The 24,780-nt window shown below is 26.9% G+C and overlaps 1 protein-coding gene across 1 annotated transcript in view; it reads left to right on the plus strand.

Annotated features, from left to right (window-relative positions):
- The window catches only part of LOC100203783 (protein transport protein Sec24A), a 62,281-nt gene that overhangs the window by 16,419 nt on the left and 21,082 nt on the right, over positions 1-24,780 (plus strand). The window contains exons 9-23 of the mRNA XM_065813544.1: positions 4,508-4,631; positions 4,977-5,086; positions 8,933-8,999; positions 9,086-9,204; positions 9,375-9,420; positions 10,676-10,731; positions 10,851-10,952; positions 11,823-12,051; positions 14,604-14,703; positions 14,873-14,931; positions 15,913-16,086; positions 16,170-16,280; positions 19,689-19,732; positions 19,860-19,994; positions 20,068-20,202. Coding sequence (XP_065669616.1) covers positions 4,508-4,631; positions 4,977-5,086; positions 8,933-8,999; positions 9,086-9,204; positions 9,375-9,420; positions 10,676-10,731; positions 10,851-10,952; positions 11,823-12,051; positions 14,604-14,703; positions 14,873-14,931; positions 15,913-16,086; positions 16,170-16,280; positions 19,689-19,732; positions 19,860-19,994; positions 20,068-20,202 — 1,611 coding nt within the window. The remainder of the gene's footprint in view (positions 1-4,507; positions 4,632-4,976; positions 5,087-8,932; positions 9,000-9,085; positions 9,205-9,374; positions 9,421-10,675; positions 10,732-10,850; positions 10,953-11,822; positions 12,052-14,603; positions 14,704-14,872; positions 14,932-15,912; positions 16,087-16,169; positions 16,281-19,688; positions 19,733-19,859; positions 19,995-20,067; positions 20,203-24,780) is intronic.

The raw sequence follows: 24,780 nt of genomic DNA on the forward strand, positions 1-24,780 counted from the left end.
AAAATATTAATTAAAAAAAACAAACTATTATTTTGTTAAATATTGTTAATTATTATTTTCCAAAATCTTTTTTACTATATGAAGGCTGACCAGGATTCTTTTTGCGATATTCTTTGCAATGGTTCTTGGTAGGGATGCGGAGTCCCACAAAAGACTCCGGATTTAAAAGTCACAAAAAGATTACTTTATCCTAGTTTTTGGTATTTAGGAGCTCAAAAAATATAAATAAGTTTATGGACTACTAATAGGAAAAAAGTTAAGACTTTTATGTTAGAGGAACAATCATTTTTTGAACGAGGAGTCCTTAGGTATAATGGCGGCAAGGACTCCGGGACTCCAGGACTCCGGGCTTAAAAACAATAAGTTTCAAGTCATTAAATCTCATGAATTTTTTTCTTATAGCAGATCTTAAGTCAACAAACATGTTTAGAGCTTCTGGACACTACAGACTTGGAAAAAGTAGAGAAATAAAGCCAGAGTCCTTTTGGGACTCCGCATCCATGGTTCTTGGGCATAATATATATATATATATATATATTTTGCCAAAGAAAAAATTCATTTTAATTTGAAACCATTATTATTTCTGAAATCACTATAAAATCCTGGTTCTTTTAAGAACCCAGGTTGATATATTTTTGAAGAAAAAAAAATTCACTGATATATGGGAGCCAGTGTGTAATCAAGGGTCATGGTGGGTGACCTTTTTCAAAAATTAAATAAAACCAATGCTTTTCAGTTTTCAAACCAAAGTTCTTCTGTTTTTTATAGAGGAAACTGGAGATACCGAAAAGTCAACATCCTAATAGATATATAAAGAGAGGTTGAGAATTTACAGCACTTGATTTAACTCAAGTTAAATCAAGTGCTGTAAATTCTTAATCTCAATAAAAAAAAATGCAAGTGTTTTTATCACACTTTTGCACCCCTTTTTTGGTCACCTTGGACATAAGGATCTTAGTAATTTTCAAATGAAATATTCAGAAATTAAGCAAACTGTCAATTGATTAAGTTTTAAAATGTTTTTATTCAGCAGATTTGATTTTATATAGGTGACCTGTTTCTCCTGTGTCATCATTTCCCCTCATTCTCCCTTACTACAAAACTAACTTTCAAACTCTAACTTTTTTTTGCAATTCTTTCTACATACTTTTTATATAGAAATTATTCCAAAACTTTTATAGGGATGTTTAAGAGTTTATTAAGTTCTTCTTTATGCAGGTAGTATGTGAGCAAGGGAATATATTATCATTCCAAGCAATTAAAAAGATTTGTTAACATAAGAGTTTGTTTGTATAAAAAAAAAAAATTTAATCAAAGTATTTTCTTATTAATTTAATTTATCTATTAGTATTATTGTTTTTACAGAAAAACTCTCTTTTCATGATGATTATTAAAAAAATCAAGTTTTCAGCTGATTAATGATTTATTACAAATCAAATTTTAAGCTGATTAGTGATTTGTAACAAATTATAGGTGTAAAATAAATGGTTAAAAATTTTTTGTTGATAACTTTTTTTCCATTCAAAACACTTACAAATTATATATTTTTTTTTTTTTTTTTTTTTTTTTAAACATCTTCGCTTCCAATAAGGCTGCAAGCAGCCACTAATTAAAGTTGGAAGTTACTGTAAGAGAAAAGATGAAGATTGTAGAGCAAGATAACGATTGATGGACGACTTAAAGGATTGCAAATTATATGAATCAGGAAAGCAAGATGAAGGAAGCGAATTCCAAAGAGCTGATGTTCGAGGAAAAAAACTAGACGAATAAGCGTTTTTGGAGCACTTAGGAACAGTCACAGAAAAAGGATGACACTTAATTGAATGACGAGTAACACGAGAATGAATTTTAGTAGATGGCACAAGAGACGCTAGCTCTTTAGAGCAGTGCCCATTATAGTATTTGTAGAAAAGAGAAAGAGAAGCAACATTACGACGATGTGATAATGGTTGAAGGTTGGCTGCAAGAGCAGGTCCAACTATGTTTACAATGCGTTTTTGCACCTTGTCTAAAAGAGAAAGGGCATCATTAGAAGATCCGCCCCAGATATGGCAACAGTATTCCATACAAGGCCGGATTTGAGATTTATAGAGATAGAGAATAGAATCCAGAGTAAGAAAGTGGCGAGCTCGATAAAGAGATGCAACCTTAGCAGATGCTAATTTTGCAACCGATTTGATATATGGTTTCCAAGAAAGATTGGAAGTAAGAGTTAATCCTAGAAGATGAAGAGTAGGTGACTCATCGAGTACATCACCGTTCATAAATATAGGAAGATCTAAATTATTGCGATAACGATTGGCTGAAAAAAATTGAATTTTATCTGTATTGAAGTTCACCAGCCACTGTGAGCCCCATGCTGTAGCAGAAGTGAGATCCTTTTCAAGCTCAAATACCCCCTCCAAGCAACCAGAGAGTGTTGGTTTCTTATAACGACAAGAATAAATGGTAGTATCATCAGCAAACAATGCCAACTTAGATGTGAGAATATCTGGAAGATCGTTAATGTTAATTAAAAAGAGTATAGGGCCACGGATAGAACCTTGAGGAACCCCTGAAGTTACAGAATAAGAAGAAGAGTGTTGTCCATCGAGGACAACTTTTATGCTACGATTGGAAAGGAAGGATTCAATGATCTTAAAGATGTTGCCGGATAGACCATAAGAAGAAAGCTTATGGAGAAGACCAGCATGCCAAACTTTATCAAACGCTTTTGAAATGTCAAGAGCGATGGCCTTAACCTCTCCACCTTTATCTAATGCACGATAAAACCTGTCAGTTATTACTGTTAGCAAATCAGCTGTAGAACGAGAAGATCGAAATCCATATTGATGGTCAGAAAGTAAGTTATTAGATTCAAGATGAGAAATTAAGTGTTTGTTAATTAAAGATTCAAAAACCTTGCTTATGATAGGAAGAAGACTTATGGGACGGTAGTTAGACAAATCAGATCGCTCCCCAGAATTTTTGAAGATAGGGATAACGGATGCGGCTTTCCAGCAGGCTGGAAAACAAGACTCTGATAAGCACTTGTTGAATAGTTTTGAGAGTATAGACGACAGCTCCGGAGAACACTTCTGCAAGACAATAACAGGTATGTTGTCTGGGCCACAAGCTGTAGAAGAGTCTAGGCAGGAAATCACTTTAGATACAGATGCTGGAGTGATATGAATGTCAAGCAATGGATCAACCTGTTTGTTGGCAATATCAGGTAGAACGTAATTAGTGGAATCAAGAGATGATATTGATGACAAGTTTTTAGCAAACAGTTCGGCTTTGTCTTTAGGTGAGGTGACAAAGTCTGAACCATACAAGAGAGGTGGAATTATAGATATGCCCTTATTATTGATATTATTAAAGATTCTCCACAAGTCACGAGAGCCTAATTTTTGAGATGAGATACGAGATTTCATGACCTGAGAATAGCGGGTTTTGGCGTTAGACAAAACCTTTTTACAGTTGTTTCTAACAGTAATAAACAGACGTCTGTTTTCTGGAGAATTGTTTTGCTGATAAATATGGAAGTAATGGTTTCGATTGGCAATCGCAGCAGCACAGTGTGAGGAAAACCATGGAGGAGAGTGAGGCTTGACCTGGAATCGTCGAGAGGGAATAAAAGATTCCATGCCAGCCTGAATCCACGAAGTTATGTAAGAAGCACATTTGTCAACAGGAAGTTGAAAGATTTCTACCCATTGGCCATCACGAAGAAAATCACGGAAAGAATCCCAGTCAGCTTTACTGTAGTTGTAAGAGGTTCGATAATAGGGGGATTCAGGTGATGAAGAAGAATGAGATATTAGTTTTAAAGAGATCAAACTGTGATCAGAAGCACCTAAGGGTGAATGTGGAGAAACTGAGCACTGACTAGGATCAGAAACAAGACATAAGTCGAGTAGAGAAGGTAAATGATTAGGGTTGTCAGGAAAGCGAGTTGGAAAGTTGACTATTTGAGTTAGGGATTGAGGAAGGCAAAAGTTGTGGGCTTTAATGCCTGCAGAGTCACTGACACTAGAGCCAAGCCATTCAGAGTGGTGAGCATTAAAGTCACCGACAACAACTATATTAGCTGATGGATAAAGAGAGAGGGCTTGGTCAATATGATCAGAAATAACATCAAAAAGAGTGCAGTCTTGAGATGAAGGAGAGCGATATAGAACAAAGAGAAAGGCAATAGAGTGAAGTGGTGCTAAACAAAAGCACATGAAAGAATAGTCTGTGGATTCAAACCTAGTTTCACGACAAACAGGTGAATTCTTACGAATGTAAATGCATGCAACTGCATTGTCTACAATGCAGTTGCATGCATTTACATTCGTTTACATGCATTTACTGGTCAGTTACCAATCATCAAATTTAATTTAGTTACTGTTATTAACATTAATAAATTGGCTAGTTATTTACAGTTAAATAACAATCATTTTTATGTTAAAATATTTATAGTTAAAAGTTGATAATAACTTTATGAAAGCATCTACTGGAATGTAATTTTATGAATTAACTTTAGGATATGCCTATTGTTTCCTCTGTTATCACAAGATGCAGGTCTTGTAGATCTTATTTGAATCCATTTGTTTCAATACCAGATCATAGAAGATGGCAATGCAACATGTGTTTTCGATTGAATGACAGTAAGTTTTATTTCCTTTATATATGAAATAAAAGCAAAAAAACAAAACAAAAAAAGCTTTTTTAGTCCTTAAAATTTTTAACACATTGCTTGCAGAACACAGGATATTAGTACATTTTCTGACAGTTAATGCTTGAACTTGGTACAGGTACTAGTAGGTTTTCTGAAAGTTGTTTCTTAAGTGCTTATTCCATACTAGTATGAGTTAGTGTAAGAACATGGTTTGTATTTCTATTTTTCTTCTGTATTTTAGTGTTTAAAAAAATTAAAATGTACCCGCAAGCAATGTGTTAATTTAATAAAACGCATAAGTTATACATTCTTTTAAAATCATTTATATTTACAGTACCAGATGAATTAAACTATGATGTAACAACTGGTCAGTATAATGACATTCGTAGGCGTCCTGAATTAAACTGTGCTTCCATAGAGTTCATTGCACCTTCTGAATATATGGTAAATTTTATTAAAAGTTTCTTTTTCTGTCTTTAATTTATTTTCCTTTTGTGTTATATAATCTATGTATTCTTGGTATATGAAAGTATGGTATATTTTGTATTTGATATATTGTTTATCTTTATGTGAACCTTTATTTTTATTTTTTTTTTTATTACTGGTAATCCTGTAGAATCAATGTTTTTTTTAATGGATAATTATCAACTAATAAAGAATAGCGAGCGCATAAATATTTTTAAATCATAAGTTAGTGATACCAATCAGCTTTAATTTAGTTACAAACATGAAGAAAGAATTCAAAGCTCTTTATATTTGTTAAAGTGTAAAAATATTTAAATTAATTATTTTGATCCTTCTGATTTTAATTCTGATTATTTCCTAATGTATTTAAAAATGTTTATATTAATTAAAAAAATAGATAAAATTTTTGATTTACCAAAAAAAAAAAAAAAACTATTTCTAGAAAAATGCAAAAAAAATTAATCTTATTTTTGAATTACACTTTCAAAAAATCTAGTGCTAGTGGTCAGAAGAGAAAAAAATTAATAAACACATTAATGTGATTTTAAATGTTTTAATTAGTGATGCTGTGGCTGACTTTAACAATTCTGACATTAGTGAGGATCAAAATTCAGGCTGTAAGAAATCTGTGTCACCATCTTCTACTTCAGACTCAACAAAAAGAGAAGAAGATGGCCTTCCTGCTGGTCATATTGTTGGATCCATTCATCTGAGATTGAGAGTGAAAGTCAATTTGGAAAGTTTGGAAATCAGGAAATAAAATTTATGACAAGCCTCTAATTAAAATATTTCTGTCAAGCTGATTCTGTAGGCAATTGGTTCTGTAATTTGTTGTAGAATTAGACATGATATTAGAAATCGAGGTGATAGAGGATGAAGACATGCAGTCAGAGGCAATGGTAATAAGGTACTTTTGGAAGGAGGCATAGAATAAGGCAAGGTGGTTGTGGTATGTGTGCCAATGTTTGCAGTGCAAGGCCTAGTTCTCCTTATGGGAGATGAATATGGTAATGTTATTTTAAGTGACTTTTAAGTTTTACAGAAACTGATGGTGTACAGAAGTAGATTGGACTAAATGCAATCAACTCAGTTTTTTCAACATCTATTTTATGAAAGTAAATTTTTGGGTTACTGTTACTGAAATAAACAGTTTTAATAGTTTTTTGTCACTTTCATTAATAACACTGTAGAATAGGAACCAGTTACAATTGATGAAATAAAATTATTCATTGGTTTAGCAGTACTCACAGGTATTGTTTGTAAGCCCTCAATAAATCTGTATTGGCAAATTGAGGTACTCTACTATTTTTCTTGCTGGTGATGCATCTAATCTGATTCAATTTCATTTTTAAATAACTATATTTTAATGACAGTGAGGACTTAGCATGTGATTAAAATTATGATAACCATAACTGGTTACGTAAACTTCAATATTTTGAATATTATCATTTCATCAATATTTTGTGGTGTTGTGAAAAATCAGCATTATTTTCAAGAATTGAAGTTTGTTTTGTTAGTACTATTCACAGAGTATTAGTACTATCCAAAGGGTGTGAAATATAGGGATAACAGGTATAAGGAAGCAAGCAACAGAAAATTATCTGCATACTCTCCATATTCCACCAGTTTACAAAAGAAAATGCTCTAGAGAAAACTCTACAAAAGCCAAAAATGGTTAAAAATTACAAAGTCTGCATAGGATTTGTTAATCATGTGGATCAACAACTACAAAAGTTCTATACACTGGATGTTCTGCAAATTGTACAAAAGCTTGTTTTAAACATTTTTATGAAAATGGCGCTGCACATAAAGTATTTTAAAAGTCAGTTTATTTAACTATGCGTTTTCAAAAGTTTATGCAAAATATTTAACCATGAATATCTAAGGGTTTTTAGATGAAATAGTTACAGCTTTAATATCTTCTTGCTTGTTGCAGCAAGAAGGCTGATTGATTGCTTATAATACTGTTTAATATTTATTTGACCGACATTGCTTACTTAAGTAAGCTCACTTAAGTAAGCCTTACATGGTGCAAAAGACCAATGTATTAAAAAGGTAGAGTTTGATGCAATTGCAATCGATACTGCAATTAAAGCAGTTTAGGTTTTAGAAACTGCAAATTTTGGGTTTGAAAAAAATAATTTGCATATTTCAGTTTTGTTAGCCAAAATTTTTATAAGCTTGTTATAAAAAATTAATTGTTTCCCATCACAATCGCCTCTAGTTTTTGATGTTCTGCAATTTTTTGCTCAACAAGGTGGAGGGATAGAAATGGAGAAATAATTATATAAAAAAGTTGTTTAAAACTTTTATTATTTAAGATTTTTTGTCATTGAAATTAAATTAGTTAGTAGTTAAATTTATAAGTTAAAATTTTTTTAATTTTCTTAAGTCTAACTAAATAAAAAAACTGATGTCTATATTTACATAAATAGCAAATATTTGATTTTGTTAATATTACATGTTTGTAATGTCTCATTTAAAATTGACATAATCAACTTTTAATATCAACATCAACAAAACCAAAGACCTTTGTTGTTATAAAATTGCAATTTACAGTTGGGCACGAAATGTATATATCTCCATAAATCTATTTAAATTTAATTAAAAAAACAACAACTTGGTTTTAATAATTACTTTTAAAGTTTTTGGAATCAAGCTGTTAAAAATCATGCAAAGTAGTATAAAAGTGTGATAATTTTTTCAATAAGTGATTAGTAAGTTATTAAATAACTAATCAATATTAAAAGTAATTTAATACATATTTGTAAACTCAAAACTCCAGTTTTCTGTATACTTATATAAGATAAAATTACTGGGAGAAATTTTAAATTTTGCTTTTAAGTTTTGAATTTGGACTTGAATTTGGATTGAAATTTAACTAAAAATCGATTATGAACTTAAAATCTGCATTTAGCTGAAAACCAAGTTCAGACTTTAATATTGAATTTAACTGACTTATCATGTATTTGCCAAATTATCATGCATTGAATAATATAACTGACTTATCATGCATTTGCCAAATTATCATGTATTGAATAATATTTCCAGAATGCAAAGTACATTGATTTTTAACAAGTTACAGAATGCATGTTAAAACATTAACTTATCATTTTAATTTTTTTTTTGTACTTTAGGATAAGATAATATAAACAAGCTTTTCTACATTGTTGGTGTTAAGAATGATTCCAATTGTCGCCATGGCAAATATATGAAAGTTTTCATAAATTAATGAAAATTAAAAAAATTAAAAAAAAAAGGAAAAAACCACATAGGCAACAAACTTTATTGGAGATCTAAAGCATTATACATAACATTATATATAAACATTATTACTTTTATAAAAACAACGAAAGTACATTTCTCAATTTTTTTAAATAGCCAGTTTGTAATTGACCATAATCCAAAATATGACAAAAAACAAATGAAACAAAGTAATTTTTTATTTATTCAAACAAAAAATATTTGCTTACAAAAAACAACAACAATTTGTGTTGAAAACAAATATCTAAAATCTAAAAATCCAGTAATGATGAATCAATTTAAGCAATCTTGACAAGTATTTTTTAAAAGAATGTTAACAAAAGTACAACATTCATTTAAAAGTTTCAAATGTTAATTTTATACAGGAAAAAGATTGTGAAGAATATCATGTAAAATATTCACCTGGGTTTACCTTTAGGTTTCTTTGAATGTGATAAATAAAATTTAATGTGATGAATCAATTATTTTTAGAAAAAAAATATGTCCGCTCTAAGCCCTGGTAACTATATAAATTTTAATGTAGTATTTTGAATAACATAATAATGATGTACATTGTTTTAGTTGCGTCCACCACAACCTTCAATTTTTATTTTTGTTTTTGATGTATCTCATAATGCTTTATCAACAGGTTAGCGTTTTCAAAATTATTTTTTATGTTAAAATTATTATTTTTATTTAATTGGTATTTGAAATATTTTTAATTCCTAAATTTAGGTTATTTAAAACATTCATGTGATGTATTAATTCAAAATCTTGATGCACTACCGGGTGATTCAAGGACCATGATTGGTTTTATAACATTTAATAGTGTTATTCATTTTTATAGTTTAAAAGTATGCATTAATTTTCAAGTTTACAATATTAAATTTGGTTTACAAATACTCATATTTAATTTTTTTTTAAATACTTAAATATTTAAAAATATATGGAAATATTTTCATCATACAAAGTTATAGTTTTGAATGTATAACTACAACAACAAAATTTATAATTTTTTTTTTAGTTGTCACAGAGCCAACCTCAGATGTATGTTGTATCAGATTTAGATGGTAGTGATTATTAAATTTATATAATAAATACAATATGTATAATGGGTTTTATAAGACCTAATATATTATATAAAAATTAATTATGAGTAACTTAAAATTTTCTAAATTCTTGCTTCTGAATTTTCTCATATTACATAAAAATTTAAACAAGTTAACTTTAGAAAATTAGATTTAGGAAAAAGTTAAACATCTAAAATTATTTTCATTGTTTTAATGGTTAATTCAGCAGTTAATTTGAACATAAAGAACATAAATAAAAGTTTAAAAAATGGCAGTTAATTTTGAAACATTTTTTCTTTACAAAGTTAACTTTTATAAAGGTATAAAACAGAATATTTTTTAACTGACTGTTCAAAAAAAAAACAATAACTATCAAGTTAAGCTGGTCATATTCACCATCTACTTTTAATTTTTAGTCTAACATTGCATTAAGTTTCAAAAAAAAAAAAATGTGTTTACAATACATTTTGTATAATTCTATAATTTGTAATTTAAGTTACATACAGTGTTTTTTTTTAGAGATTTTTTAAGCTTCTTTTCACTAGATATGATTTTTTTCTAAAAGTGTAAAATATTCAAAAAATTTTCTAAACTTTGTATGGTTGTTACTTTTAATCGTCGAAATACATTTTAGTAATATTTAAAATGTTAACACAATGATAGATGCAATTTTGCAAAAAAATTTGGTTCATAACAATCCACTAACATTATATACAATTTTCAAAATATTTATTTCCCTACTTCAGACTTTGGTATCATGTGGCTATAAACAAGTGTCCATAGAACGTTTTTATAGTAAATATAAGCGTAGAATAAAGATTTTTTTTTTTTTGCTACTTCCTTGGAAAAAAATGTCCTTGTTTTAATATGGGTGCAAAAATTTTAAAAACATTTAAATATAAACGCTTTTTGGAAGCACTTTAAGGCCCCTTTAGGTCAGGGTTTTAGAGATCGCCAACCAAGTAATTTACATACCTTTACCGTATTTTTTTTTTCACATTCCAGTTTTGTCTTTTTAAAATATGGTCACCCTTGCTGTGGTGCCTTTAACTGCCATTTAGTTTGTTGCAACAAAATTCTAATTTAAATGATTTTCAGCAATAACTTGTAAAACCACTTTAGTTTGGGTTGCCAATTTAAAATTTCTTTTTGATTTTTATGTAGCCTTAGATCAGCGTTTGCTAATAGCTGCATGTTTAATTTTAAGAGTTATTTTGTCATTGTGATATATATTAATAAAATAAATTTTTTTTAGAAATTTTTTTACCTGTTCCGGATGGTCTCATGGTCAATTTAAAAGAAAACAAAGAGGTTTGTTCTTATAGAATTTTTATTATTTTATATTAATCTTTTAAATTTTATTTTATTTTAAAAAAATACTGTATTTTTTCATTACTCAATTATTTAAAAAAATTAATGTTACACATTAGATGATTTTACAATTGCTAACTACATTACCAACTTCTTTTGATAAAGTTTATGACACCCACTCTGCAACAGGTGCAGCAATAAATGCAGCAAAGAGCTTGATAGTGAGTTAAATTAACTTGTATTTATTTTTAATTTTTGTTTGTTCATATTTATGTATAATATGTTGTTGCCTTCTCAATGCATAAACTGTTTGTACCTCCCCTTTAACTTGCGTTCTTAGCTAACTTTAGTTTATTACTTAACAAAAGATAAAATTATTTAAATCATTATTTGTTATGCTAATGAGTTTTTAAAAAAAAATTATAAATTAAAATTTATATATATTTATATTTATTTTTGTGTGTGTGTGTGTGTGTGTATGTGTGTGTGTGTGTGTGTGTGTGTGTGTGTGTGTGTGTGTGTGTGTATATATATATATATACACACACACACATATATATTATACATATATATTATACATATATATTATACATATATATATATATATATATATATATATATATATATATATATATATATATATATATATATATATATATTTATATATATGAAAATATTTTTAAGAAAATCATGGTATTTTTAAACCTTGACATGTTTTGTAGTCTATATACTGCATTCTCAAAAGATAAAATTACAATTAAATCTCTGGAATATAAAATCAAAATTTGTAAACATTACAGAGAACTATTAACAAACAAATGAAATTGTTAATAATTCTCTGTAATGTCTTCAAATTTTGATCTTATATTCCAGAGTTCTAATTGTAATTTTATCTTTTGAACATGCATTATGTAAACCAGAAAACATGTCAAGATCGTAAAATATTGTGTTTTTCTTAAAAATATTTTTGCATTTATGGTATTACGTTGCTCAAGAAATTTATTTATATATATTTGATTTTATAAATTAAAATTAAATATATATATTTTTTAATTGTGATCAATAATTTAATAAATAATACTTTTTTTAAGTCTGCTACTGGAGGAAGAATTACATTATTTCAGACATGCTTACCTAACATTGGCCCAGGAAAATTAGTTCCACGAGAATTAGCATCCATGTCCTCTGATAGTAAAGACACCCAGTTCTTAAACCCATCTACTGATTTTTACAAGAGGTTTTCGTTGGATTGTGCAGGAGAGCAGATTGCTGTTGATTTGTTTTTATTATCTAGTCAATATTCTGATCTTGCATCACTCTGTAAGATTTTTTTGTTATCTTGTCAATATTGTGATCTCACATCTGTCTGTGAGATTTTTTTTTTATGCCAAGGTTCTTAATAAAACTAGTAAATTATGCACTTTCAAATCTATTATGTTCAAATAGACATAATAGATTTGAACTATTATTTAAAACATTTCTTTCAAATAGAAATCTTTTTAATAAGAATTGTAATAACGTTTTTTTTTTTTTAAACATCTTCACTTCTGACAAGGCTACAAGCAACCACTATTAGAGTTAGAAGTTACTGGAAGAGAAAATTTTATAAAGTAAGATAATGGTTCACGGATGACTTAAAAGGTTGCAAATTATACGAATCAGGAAAGCAAGATGAAAAAAGCAAATTTCAAAGAACTGATGTCTGAGGAAAAAAACTAGAAGAATAAGAATTTTTGGAGTACTTAAGAACAATCACAGTAAAGATATGAGAATTGATTAAATGACGAGTAACTTGAGAATGAATTTTAGTAGATGTTACAAGATCCTAGTTGCTAGCTCTTTAGAGCAGCACCCTTTATAGTATTTATAGAAAAGAGAAAGAGAAACAACATTAAAATGATTTGATAATGGTTGTAGGTTGGTTGCAAGTTCAGGTCCAACTATCTTTACAATGCATTTTTGCACCTTGTCTAAAAGAGAAAGAGCATCATTGGAAGATCCACTCCAGATATGGCAACAGTATTTCATACAAGGACGGATAAGAGATTTATATAGATAAAGAATAGAATCCAGAGTAAGAAAGTGGTGAGTACGATAAAGAGAAGCAACCTTAGCAGATACTACTTTTGCAATGGATTTGATATATAGTTTCCAAGAAAAGTTGTAAGTAAGAGGTAATCGTTAAAGACGAAGGGTAAATAATACATAAATATAGGAAAATCTAGATTTTTGCAATAATGATTAGTCAAAAAAAAAAAATTGAGTTTTGTCTGATTTAAAGTTCACCAGCCACTGAGAGCCCCATACTGTAGCTGAAGTAAGATCCTTTTCAAACTCAAATGCCCCCATCAAGCAATAAGAGAGTGTTGGTTTCTAATCAAGACAGGAATAATTGGTAGTATCATCAGGGAACAATGTTACCTTACATTTGAGAATTTCAGGAAGGTTGCTAATGTAAATTTAAAAAAGTATAGGGTCAAGGATAGAATCTTGAGAAAGCCCTTAAGTTACAGGGTATGAAGAAGAGTGCTGTCTATCGAGGCAACTTTTATACTACGATTGGTAAGGAAAGATTCAATAATTTTAAGGATATTACCTGATACACCGTAAGAAGAGTGTTTATGGAGAAGACCAGCATGCCAAACTTTATCAAGGGCTTTAGAAATGTTGAGAGTGATAGCCTTAGCCTCTCCACGTCTATCTAATGCACGATAAAACCTGTCAGTTATTACTGTTAGCAAATCAGCTGTAGAACGAGAAGATCGAAATCCATATTGATGATCAGAGAGTTATTAGATTCAAGATGAGAGAATAAGTGTTTGTTAATTAAAGACTCAAAAACTTTGCTTAAGATAGTAAGAAGACTAATGGAACCGTAGTTAGATTAGTCAGATTGCTCTCTGGAATTATTGAAAATAGGGATAACAAATGCCGCTTACCAGCAGACTGGATAACAAGACTCTCATAAGCACTTGTTAAATAGTTTTGAAAGTATAGACAACATATTTGTGATAAAAATAATTTTATGAATTTTTGTTTATTAGTTATTAGTTAATTATAAATTATTTAAAAAAATTAAAATATTAAGTTTATTTGTATAAAATATCTTTGATTACTTATCATAAATCAATGAAAAATCAGTTTAAAAAATAAAAAATTTAAAAATTTGTTGATATGTTGTTGATTTAATAATTAAAACTGAGCACAATAAAGTTTATAAATTCATAAAACTTGCTATTACATTGTAAATATTTTATGTAGACTTAATTTTAACCCCGTTTTTTGTTTGCTTGTTGTTTCTTCAAAAAAAAGTATATAAAAATAGAAGTTAATAAAAAACTAATTGTTACTTTATATGTAAACAATAAATTTAATTATTAGGTATATAATCTGTTGTAGTTATATTTATCTTTATAATTATTGATATAAATCTGTTTGTTTATTAATTATTTTTCAATTATTTATAATTGTAATAGTTATGTATAATTTTACTAACCAGTTGTTTCTAAAAGTTAATTCTTTGCAATAAAATAAATCCTTTGTTTTTGATTTAAACATAAAATGGATAATTTTCAATTTTTAATAAATGACTAGTTAAAAATAAAATACACAATCCACAAGATTATTTTTTTTCTAGTTAATGTTTAATCTTTGTTTAGTACAACAGTTACAGTTTAGTACCTGTTACACCAAAATTTGATACATTAACTAAATTTTATATCTGTAAAGCAATAAAAAAAAAAAAAGTTTTTTTTTTTTTAATTTGCTTTACAGATATAAAATTTAGTTAAATTTTATATTTGTAAAGCAATTAAAGTTTTCTGTAAAGCGACAAAATTTTTATTATTGATCTGTGTTTTATTTATTATTAGCTTGCGCACCTCGGTACTCAAGTGGTGCTATTCACTATTTTCCAGACTTTCATTCTACTAAAAACACAGAAATGCTGCAGAAGTTTTTGCATGATTTCAAGTATGTTTCTATTTTAATTTTTTTTTATTTTTAAATTTTACAAAACAAATTTTAAAAAGTTACAATTTTCAAAAAGAGTATTAACACAAATTTAAAACCTAATATTTTCACAGCAACTTAAATTTTGAGAATTTTTATAATATTGTATGAATAAACGTTTCTTAACTAGACGTTACCTAACAAGAAGTATAGGATTTGAAGCTGTCATGAGGCTTCGTTGCACTAAAGGTAAAACATTTACAAATTTAAATTTCTATAGTTTTTTATACTGTTTAAATGTCTTTGTTATAAATAAGATCGAAGTTTTTTTCTAACATTTTATACAGTTTTATACAATTTATACAAATATTGTTAATCACAATTATATTTTTAAAGTTTTATTTAAAAACAGCAGATAAATGTTTAATCATTAAATCATTACCCACAATTGCATCTTTAAAGATGAATGTGTTTTACTTAATGTTTTGAATGAAGTTAGTTTAAAAAACAAAATAAGGATGAGTTTTATCATTTTTCTCATAAAAAATAGAGTAATAAAAGTGGGTTCGATACAATAGGTAGAAAAAGGTTGGACTTATAAAGTATGGGGGTGTGTGTGTGCATCAAATAATAAAAATGCAGATCCTGAGGCGGTAGCAACTTTAATAACCTTTATTCGCAATGAAAAGAATATTGAAAACACATTTTGTTTATACTGAAGTTAATAATGAAACAGGGTTAAGGTAACCTAATACAAAGTTTTAAAATGATAAATTATTTTAGTAGTGTTAATTAATTCGATAGTGGTGTAGTGGTATAGCGCTCGTCTCATAAGTGAGAAGTTCCAAGTTTGATCCCCACCACTTCCCTGGTTGTACAACACTAAACTTGTTTCTCTGCTCAGCAGCCTTGTTAATCAAGGTTTGTGTTTTGGAGTTATAGAGTTGAGAGAGGGTTGTAGCCACAGCTAAAGTAGCCTCCTTGACTACTACAGTCAAGGAGACCATCTTGGTTTTGGGGAGGTGAATTAACCTTTGAAAAAAAAAACATTTTAGTAGCAGTTTAAAAATATTTTGTTTTGTATTGAACACTTGATAACCCCAGAAACAAGATTAGGTTGAAAATATAATTTTCTGCTTGTCTTGTGTCTAGAATGGGTTTGATTATTTCAATAACAAATGGTTATTACTGTTCAATAAAAAATGGATATTACAATTATTACTGTTACAGGTTTAAGCATTCACACGTTTCATGGTAATTTTTTTGTTCGCTCAACTGATTTGTTGTCTCTACCTAATGTGAATCCAGATCATAGCTTTAGTATGCAAATGTCAATTGAAGAATCTCTCACAGATTCAACAATGGTTAGTTTTCAAGCTGCTCTTCTTTATACTACAGTAAAAGGTATTTTAAGTTTTTTTTTTTTTTTTTAGTAACATTTTATCAGAAAATCAACAGTCTTCACTTTTTTATTGATTTTATTTTAGGAGAACGTCGTATTAGAGTGCATACTCTTGCATTACCAGTTACTTCAAAGTTAAGTGATGTTTATGCCTATGCTGATGAAGAAGCTATCCTTTGTTCTCTTTCTAAGCTTGGTAAATTAATTTACAAATGATTTTATTACTTTTAAAATGTTGCCATTTTTATTTACTGGTATGCTCATCTTATAAGATTTAGACAGTGTATTGTTTTTATACGTGGTGTTTGTCAGGAAGGTTGGGGTCAAATAGGTATTTGAATTTGTATTCGTATTTGATAAAAATAGGCGGATTTTGCGAATTTTTTCATATTGTATTTGATTTAAAAATGTCTTAATATTTTTTTTATAAATACCACGAGGTTCCTTGTTTTGTTTTTTTATTTAACACTAAAATAAAACAAGAACACGTTTTTCAGGGATATTTGTTAGAAGACTTGTTTTCAATCTTCTATTTAGTAGACAATTTTATCAGTCTTGTCTTGAAAAAATCTTTACATTTTTTCTTGATCTAAAGTACAAATATTTGTATTTGTATTTGGAAATTGCAGATTAAATATATTTGTATTTGAATTTGTATTTGGAAATCTAGAATTAATGTATTTGAATTTGTATTTGATAAAATGTATTTGACCTCCTGTTTGTCAGTCAATTCAGTCTCTTTTTCTATACATTTTTCAAATTTCAAAATTGCTTTAATTTTTAAAAATCTGTTTAATTGAAAGTTAAAATTTAAAAAGATTTTTTAAAATTGAAAGTTGTTTAAAATTGAGAAAGAGTATATGGTTTTATAATTTAGACATTTTAAAAATAAGATTAAAATAAAGTAAAGCTATTTATGAATTAAACTCTTTATTTTGTATAGTTTTAATGATATATTAAAGAAATGCTAACATCATTATTATCAAGTTATAAAACCAAAAAGAATTCATTGTAGCTTGACATAAAAATCAAAGCATTGGCTTCTAAAATGATGTTGTCCTATAATGATTGTTATCCTAGTTTGAATCGCCATCTTTAATTTTTCTCTTTTTTGTTAAAATTATTCACTTTCACATATAGATTTTATTTTCACTATTCCATTTAATGTTATGATAATTTTTTGAAATATTTTATTAAGCTAAATTGTTCCATCTACATTAGTTTTTTTTTCAATGTCGGTAAATACCAGAAGAGATCTTTTGTTTGATTAATACAACATAAGTTGCAGGAGCATTCCGTTTTCTCTTTTCAAAAACTAGTTCGACTCATTTTACCTATAATGTCGAAAAAAAAACACTGTTTGTAAAAAGTGACATCACTTCAAATTCTAGATCTGTGAAAAACATTACATATTATATATAAAATTTTCCACAAATCTAGATAAAATTTATCTGATATAAAAAATTTAGTGGAATACCTCAATGCTCGGTTCTGGTCCACTTCTTTTTATTATATATAAATAGTTTACCAAGTGGGTTAAATTCTAAATGCAAATTATTTGCTGATGACAACAAATTAATTTGAACTATTGATAATTATGTCATTGTTTCAAAAATACTCAATCTACTTTGAACTAATATTTGCCAAGTAATCAACTGTTGTAAATCTGGATAGCAAAAATTAATTTAAAAAAATGTCAAGTCATGCAAGTTGGAACTAAAAATATAATAAACAAATAAACCATTAACAACACAGACAGGAATTACAAAGTTAAAGAAAGAAAATTAGAAAACGATATAGATTAATATTAATATCAGCTAATCTAAAAATTAGCAGTTGTTTAAGTGCAAAAGGCATTAAATTTAATAAAAGAAATTTTTACTTATTTAAATTCTGACATGTGAAGTTGTTTTATTTTAACACTATTGAAACCTCTTCTTGAGTTTGTGGTACCAGTTCAAAACCCAACTCTAAAAAATGGTTTAATAGAGCTTGAGAGTGGGCAAAAATCTTATTTATTATCAAAACTTATTTCTGATCTCAAAAACCCTATGAAGGATGGTTTCAGAAATTGAACTTAAAATCCTAAGTAAATTGCAGGTATTATGTAGTATAAAATTAAAAAGTATCGAATGAATTACAAACTGTGAACTGATTAAAAAATACACACTCATTTTCAGCCTAAGAAGCAATGGTTCTTTAAACATACGCAAACATAGTAAGAGAATCCAATGTAAAAAACTTAAGTGCTTAAGAAAGCAAATAACTTCCAGAATAGTTATAAATTTGAAACATTTACCAAACTATATCGTTCATTCGAGGTCTTTAGTTTGTTTTAAAGTAAATTTAGACAATTCATGACATCTGAAATAGCATCTCAGTATTCTCTGCATCATTGTATATTAATGTTACAACAATTATATATTGTATTATTACAATGTTTGAATACTGACAGGGCCTATTCTAGGAAGAAAAAAAAAATAAGGTTCTCAAATTTTAATACGGTTGACACTGTCAAAAACGATCTAGAATTGCCCCTGACTGAATAATTTAAGATATCATTTTCATTTGCAGTTTTAATGGTATACTCTATACTCTCAAGTTGCCTTTTTATTAAATCAAAAATCTTTTTAGCATGTTCAATACAGTTTAAGCAGGAACAGAAGTAAATATTGTTAAAACTACATGAAATGCAAGTATAACACTAATATTTTTAAAAACCAATGTAAATATCACTATATATTCTTGACCTGTGAAAAATATTATGTATTATATATAATATTTTTTACATGTCTAGAAGTTGAAAAGTATTATATATTATTTATATTTTTTTTTCCACAATATTTCGTGACTATATCTTTAAATGTTTAAATAGAAAATCATTATGTTTAAATATAATATGATTATAATGTTTAAATATTGTTAAATTTATACAAAGAAGAGTTAATTCATAATAAAAAGTTTTATTTTAGTAAAATGATTTCTTACAGGGGCTAAAATACTTTATGTTGCTCAAATATATGACAATGCTTCAGCAAAATTTTCTTATGGCAGGCACTGGCACGGGAGGGGGGTAGGAAGGGTGGAGGGTACCGCCTCCAAAATTGTTTTCCTAGAATATCCTCTTATATCAATTTAACATACATCACAATAGGAATCAACATTGGATTTATAATTATATTTTTTAAATGTACTATTTATTGAAAAGACCTTTTGTTTAACTATAGTTGTAATTCATTATGCAAATGGGTCACCAGCTTAGTATCGTTTTTTACTTAACTTTGGTTTTATTTATGTAAATTATTTTTTATAGCTAGTATTTCTTAAAGTTATATTTTTTATTTACTAAACATGGCATAAATGTTATTACAATGGTTAGTTACATAACTTCTATAATTTTTTATCAAACTTTTTGCAAATAAGAGAAAAAAATATTATATCTATTTATATTGATTCTTCATTCCCAGAGTATTCATTCTTGTGACTATGCTGTATTTTTTAACTTTGTGACTTCCGATGATGATGACGATTGAAAAATTTATTATGTTTTGACTTTATTTCTGGTATCACTATTATGATTTTGTCATAATTATTTTGTTTATAGCTGTTGATCGAACTCTTATGTCATCACTTGGAGATGCAAGAGAGGTATTAAAAGATTATTGATATTGTTTTGCTCATAATTTTTTTGTTTTAGCAAATACTCAGTCTAATAATGTTATAAAGTTGTTTAAACATGTTTTTTTTTTCTTTTCTTTTTTATTTACTTTTTAAGGCTCTTATGAATGCTTGCATTGATTGTTCCAAAACTTATCGAAGTGAACTGTCTGGACAAAAAGATTCTCAAGGTGTCATTATGCCACATCATTTACGTTTGCTTCCTCTCCATGTGTTGGCATTAATAAAAAATGTATGTATTTTATATTTTAAATGTTCAATATATTGTTTAATTTAGTTTTTAATTTTTCAATTTTTTTTTAAAGGTTGCATTTAAGTTGGGTAATGTATCTTTGGATAGTCGTGTTTTCTTTTTGCTAGAATTTAAATGTCAATCTGTATTTGAAACAATGATTAGCACCTACCCAAGACTCTATTCAGCATTAGATTTCCTTGAAGAAGTATGTAGCTTTTCATTATTTTTATTAAAGTAATATTAAATATAGGTTTGAATAAAAACTGAAAAAAGCAATTATTTTTCTTTGTTTTGTTTTTGGGTTAATAAAAAATTTTATGAAAAAATTAAATGTGTAATTTTTTTAATTTAAGAATTTTCTTAAATTTTCATTTGCATTTGTATGTTTCCATTTATTATATATATTATGCAACTTATTTAAATTTATTTTTAAAGTAAAGTGCAACAAAAAAAAAAAAATTTAAATTACTGTTAAAGAATGTCAATATAAATATTAGCTAATAATCATTTTTTAAAAATGTCTGCTTTCAATTCCAAGATGTTTTCTTAAAATTGAAAGAAATTAAAATTTGTATTTTTACAAAAAAAAATTCTCAATGTTTTTAATAAAATAATGAACTTTCTTTAAACTTTTATATCATTTTGCTTCATTTAAAACCCAACATGATATACTTTTGAAGTGCTTTTTCTCTTTTAATAATATTACAGACCTGTCTAATATAATTAGAGTCTTAAGTGACCCCTCAAAATATTTTTGATTTAAAAGTTTTTTAAATCCAGCATTATTTCATTTAAAACACATTTAAAGTTGAAAGCAGATATATACATTTACATATACATACATATATATATATATATATATATATATATATATATATATATATATATATATATATATATATATAAAACCATATGCATATATATAACCATATGCATATATATACATATGCATATAAATAAATATATATATATATACATATGCATATAAATATATATATATATATATATATATATATATATATATATATATATATATATATATATACATATGCATATATATACAGATATATATACAATTTCTCACTAGATCAAAAGTTACAAATAAAATCTAAGTTCTTATTTAATAAATCATTTTTATTATTTTTTTCAAATATGAACTAAATTTTAATTTGAAAAAAATATTCTTTTCATGAAACGTAAAATAATGTTTGTTTATTTTCTTATGATTTTACAGTTGGTTTTTGGTTATTTTATTAACTGTTAATAAATTTTTTCTTATTTAATTTGTGAACTCTTTTTAATAATGTTTTTTAACAATAAAGAGTTTTTTTTTTGTTATTTATCAGTTACCGATAACATATTCGTGATCATAATTTATTTTCATAAATTAAACGAACGTCATTAAAACTTTACGTTATTGAATTAACAATAAACAAAATATCTTATTAATAAAATATTTACATTAAAATATATCGGGCATTTTTTAAACTATTTTGACAAAAAATAATTTTTACATTTAAAAGGAATTTATATATTTAATTCCTTAAGATAAAACCTAAAACACTTTATTTTTTTTAACTTATTTTTATCAACAATAAAAAAAATTATTAAACAAACTGTTTTTTGAACAAAAAATCTATTAGTTTACAAATGCGGTTAAATGCTTTTACTTACGACTTTATTTCTTCAGAATAAACGTCACATAAACGATATCAAAAGATAATTAAAATTATTCTAAAAGATTTAAGTTTTTGCGTAAGGCAAAACTGCTGAACGCATAGGCAAATCACCTTTTCGCAAGCAAAATGCGAGCTGCGTAACGCTTCTTAACAAGGCCTGATATATATATATATATATATATATATATATATATATATATATATATATATATATATATATATATATATATATATATATATATATATATAAAAATTATGTTAGTGTATTCTACAAATAGAGTGCTTAATGTTCTTAAAGAACAGAGCAATAATAAATTAGTAAAAACACTTATCTAAATTTTGATTACTTCAACAATGTGTTTCCCCATCAGTAGGTTCATCAGGAAGAATCCTCCGGATGAACCTACTGATGGTGAAACACAGTGTTGAAGTAATCAAAATTTAGATAAGTGTTTTTACTAATTTATATATATATATATATATATATATATATATATATATATATATATATATATATATATATATATATATATATATATATATATATATATATATATATATATATATATATATATAGATATATATATATATATATATATATATATATAGATAGATATATATATATATATATATATATATATAGATATATATATATATATATAGATATAGATATATATATATAGATATACATATATATATATATATATATATATATATATATATATATATATATACAGTGGTGTACACTGGATTTTTAGATGTTTGAGTTTTGACACTTACAGGCATAGTGCAAACTCCAAACTTATGTATGTTTATGCTTATATCAAAAAAGAATGTTTTGCAAAGAATTGGAGTGATTGGAGCTTGGGAACAAAAAAACCCTAATTTTTTGGCCCACCCAGCCCTTAACGTGGGAGCAAGAATTTATAAAATATTTTCTTTACTATTTTTATCTAAATTCATCTTCATCTACAAATTTCAAGTTTCATACAATAATCTCTTAGTGTTCAGTTTTTATGACCCTGCAATGTTTACAGCCCCCTCAAATTGAGGGGGGTTAAAATTTTATATGGTCATAGTTTTTAAATCGATTTTGTTTTAATAGAAACAAATTTTCAATTTTAATTAGATATACATATTTATTTTGCACACTTCCCCTACAAATACAAATATCACTTTGCCTATAAAAAACTAAATTTTTTTAGGTTATTTGGTTTTTAAAAATGTTAGTAAAATTAACTCACTTAGAAATATTTGAACATATCAAAAATGACATAAGTTCATTGAGAAATTCATTGCTGAAGATGCAGAACTTTACTAACAGAAAATGCAGAACTAACAGAAAATGCAGAAATAAAAGAAAATGCAGAACTATTATAAAATGCAGAACTAACAGAAAAACAAAAGTTATATTATGATTATTAATACAAAATGATATTTTAAAATGTGTTTTTTTTACTTTTATTAACTAATGCAAATTTAAAATGATCAATTAAAAGCTTTGCAAATCCCATTTCTTAAATCCCGAGTTCGATTGGCAGGGTTTTTTTATCAACAAATCTATAACTGCAAGAAACAGTGCTATTCTTCCTTCTTCATTCGAGTTCTCTCAATGATTTAAATAAATAAACAAAAGGTTTTTTATTTTTTAACAATTAATTTTTTTTTTAAATAGTATTTATGAATTTGATTTATTTATAAATACTATTTTTAAATAAATTTCTTTTATAAGGTCCAAAGAATAAATGCTAGGATGATAAAGTGCATCGTAATGAAATGCTTCATCTTCAAAAGTATTACAGAGTTCTTAAACTGTAATTTAAAGCATAATTTGAAATCCTCATTGACTCCTGAGGATTCTCTTGCATTGATAATCTCGATGGGTTTGATCAGAAATGCTTATCAAAAGCTTAGGAACAATACCAAAAAGCACAATGCTGTACTTTATCCAAGCTATCACAAAGTACTACAAGATAAACAACTATGCTACCCTAAGAATATATTGGTTATGGAATCAAAATACAAGGTACTTTTGCAAGATCTGTTGAATCATACAATTTGTTGATTACTTCAGATAGATCAAGTGCAATCTGAATTTAAAAACCTGATTGAACTTGGTTGAGCTTTAGGGCAAAACATTAATTTCAAGTGGGAAATGAAGCTTCAATGGTGCATCATGGATAAAGCATGTACAAACAACAATATTATTTGGACGATATCAGCTGTGATAACCACATGTTTTCAACAAGATTTGTTTCACATGATTTTTCTTTTTGCATTGATGTCTTCTGGCTAACTGTCTAGTTTAATTTAGGGAAATCAAAAACCTTTGTTTTCTCATTTTTACATGTCAATAAAATAACTGTTCAAAAAAGAAGGCATTAATTTGTTACAAAAAGAAAAAAAGTATTTACAGAATCAAATTACATCATTAAGAGACACAGTAGTAAGCATACCAAATGAGCAAAATGAACTAATTCAGCTAAAAATAAAGTATAATCTTGTATTTACCATGATAGACAGCAAAGCTGCTATTCCTACATGCGCTCAAAAATCTTCACATTGTGCAATACCAAAGCAAATCAACTCTATACTTCATAAAAAAGAAAAACCTGTTTATAAAGACAGTCGTCAGCTAAGTCTATCATGTTTGCATACCTGGATTCATTGTTTTAAATGCATGCTTCATATTGCTTATTGACTTGATTTCAAAACTTGGCATTCTTATTGAATTTCAAAAATGTTTGAAAGCAAGTGATCCCATTATTGCAACAATAATTAAAAGTACTAACAAAGCAAATAAACTCAAATTCACAAGCAAAATAGTTTCACTGGTAGAATTACAAGTAAAAAGTAAAGTTAGAACACAAAACAATCTAACAAGTGTTAGATTGTTTTGTGTTCTAACTTTACTTTAAGCAAATATTAAGACAAGGAAATACTGAACCAAATAAATAAGTTGAAAAAAATTAGGCTCTCGTGACTTGTGGAGAATCTTTAATAGTATTAATAATAAGGGCAAATCTTTAATTTCACCTCTCTTGTATGGTTTAGACTTTGTCACCTCACCTAATGACAAAGCTGAATTGTTTGCTAAAAACTTT

Source organism: Hydra vulgaris, chromosome 12 (genome assembly GCF_038396675.1).
Source record: "Hydra vulgaris chromosome 12, alternate assembly HydraT2T_AEP".
NCBI classification, from domain to species: Eukaryota; Metazoa; Cnidaria; class Hydrozoa; order Anthoathecata; family Hydridae; genus Hydra; species Hydra vulgaris.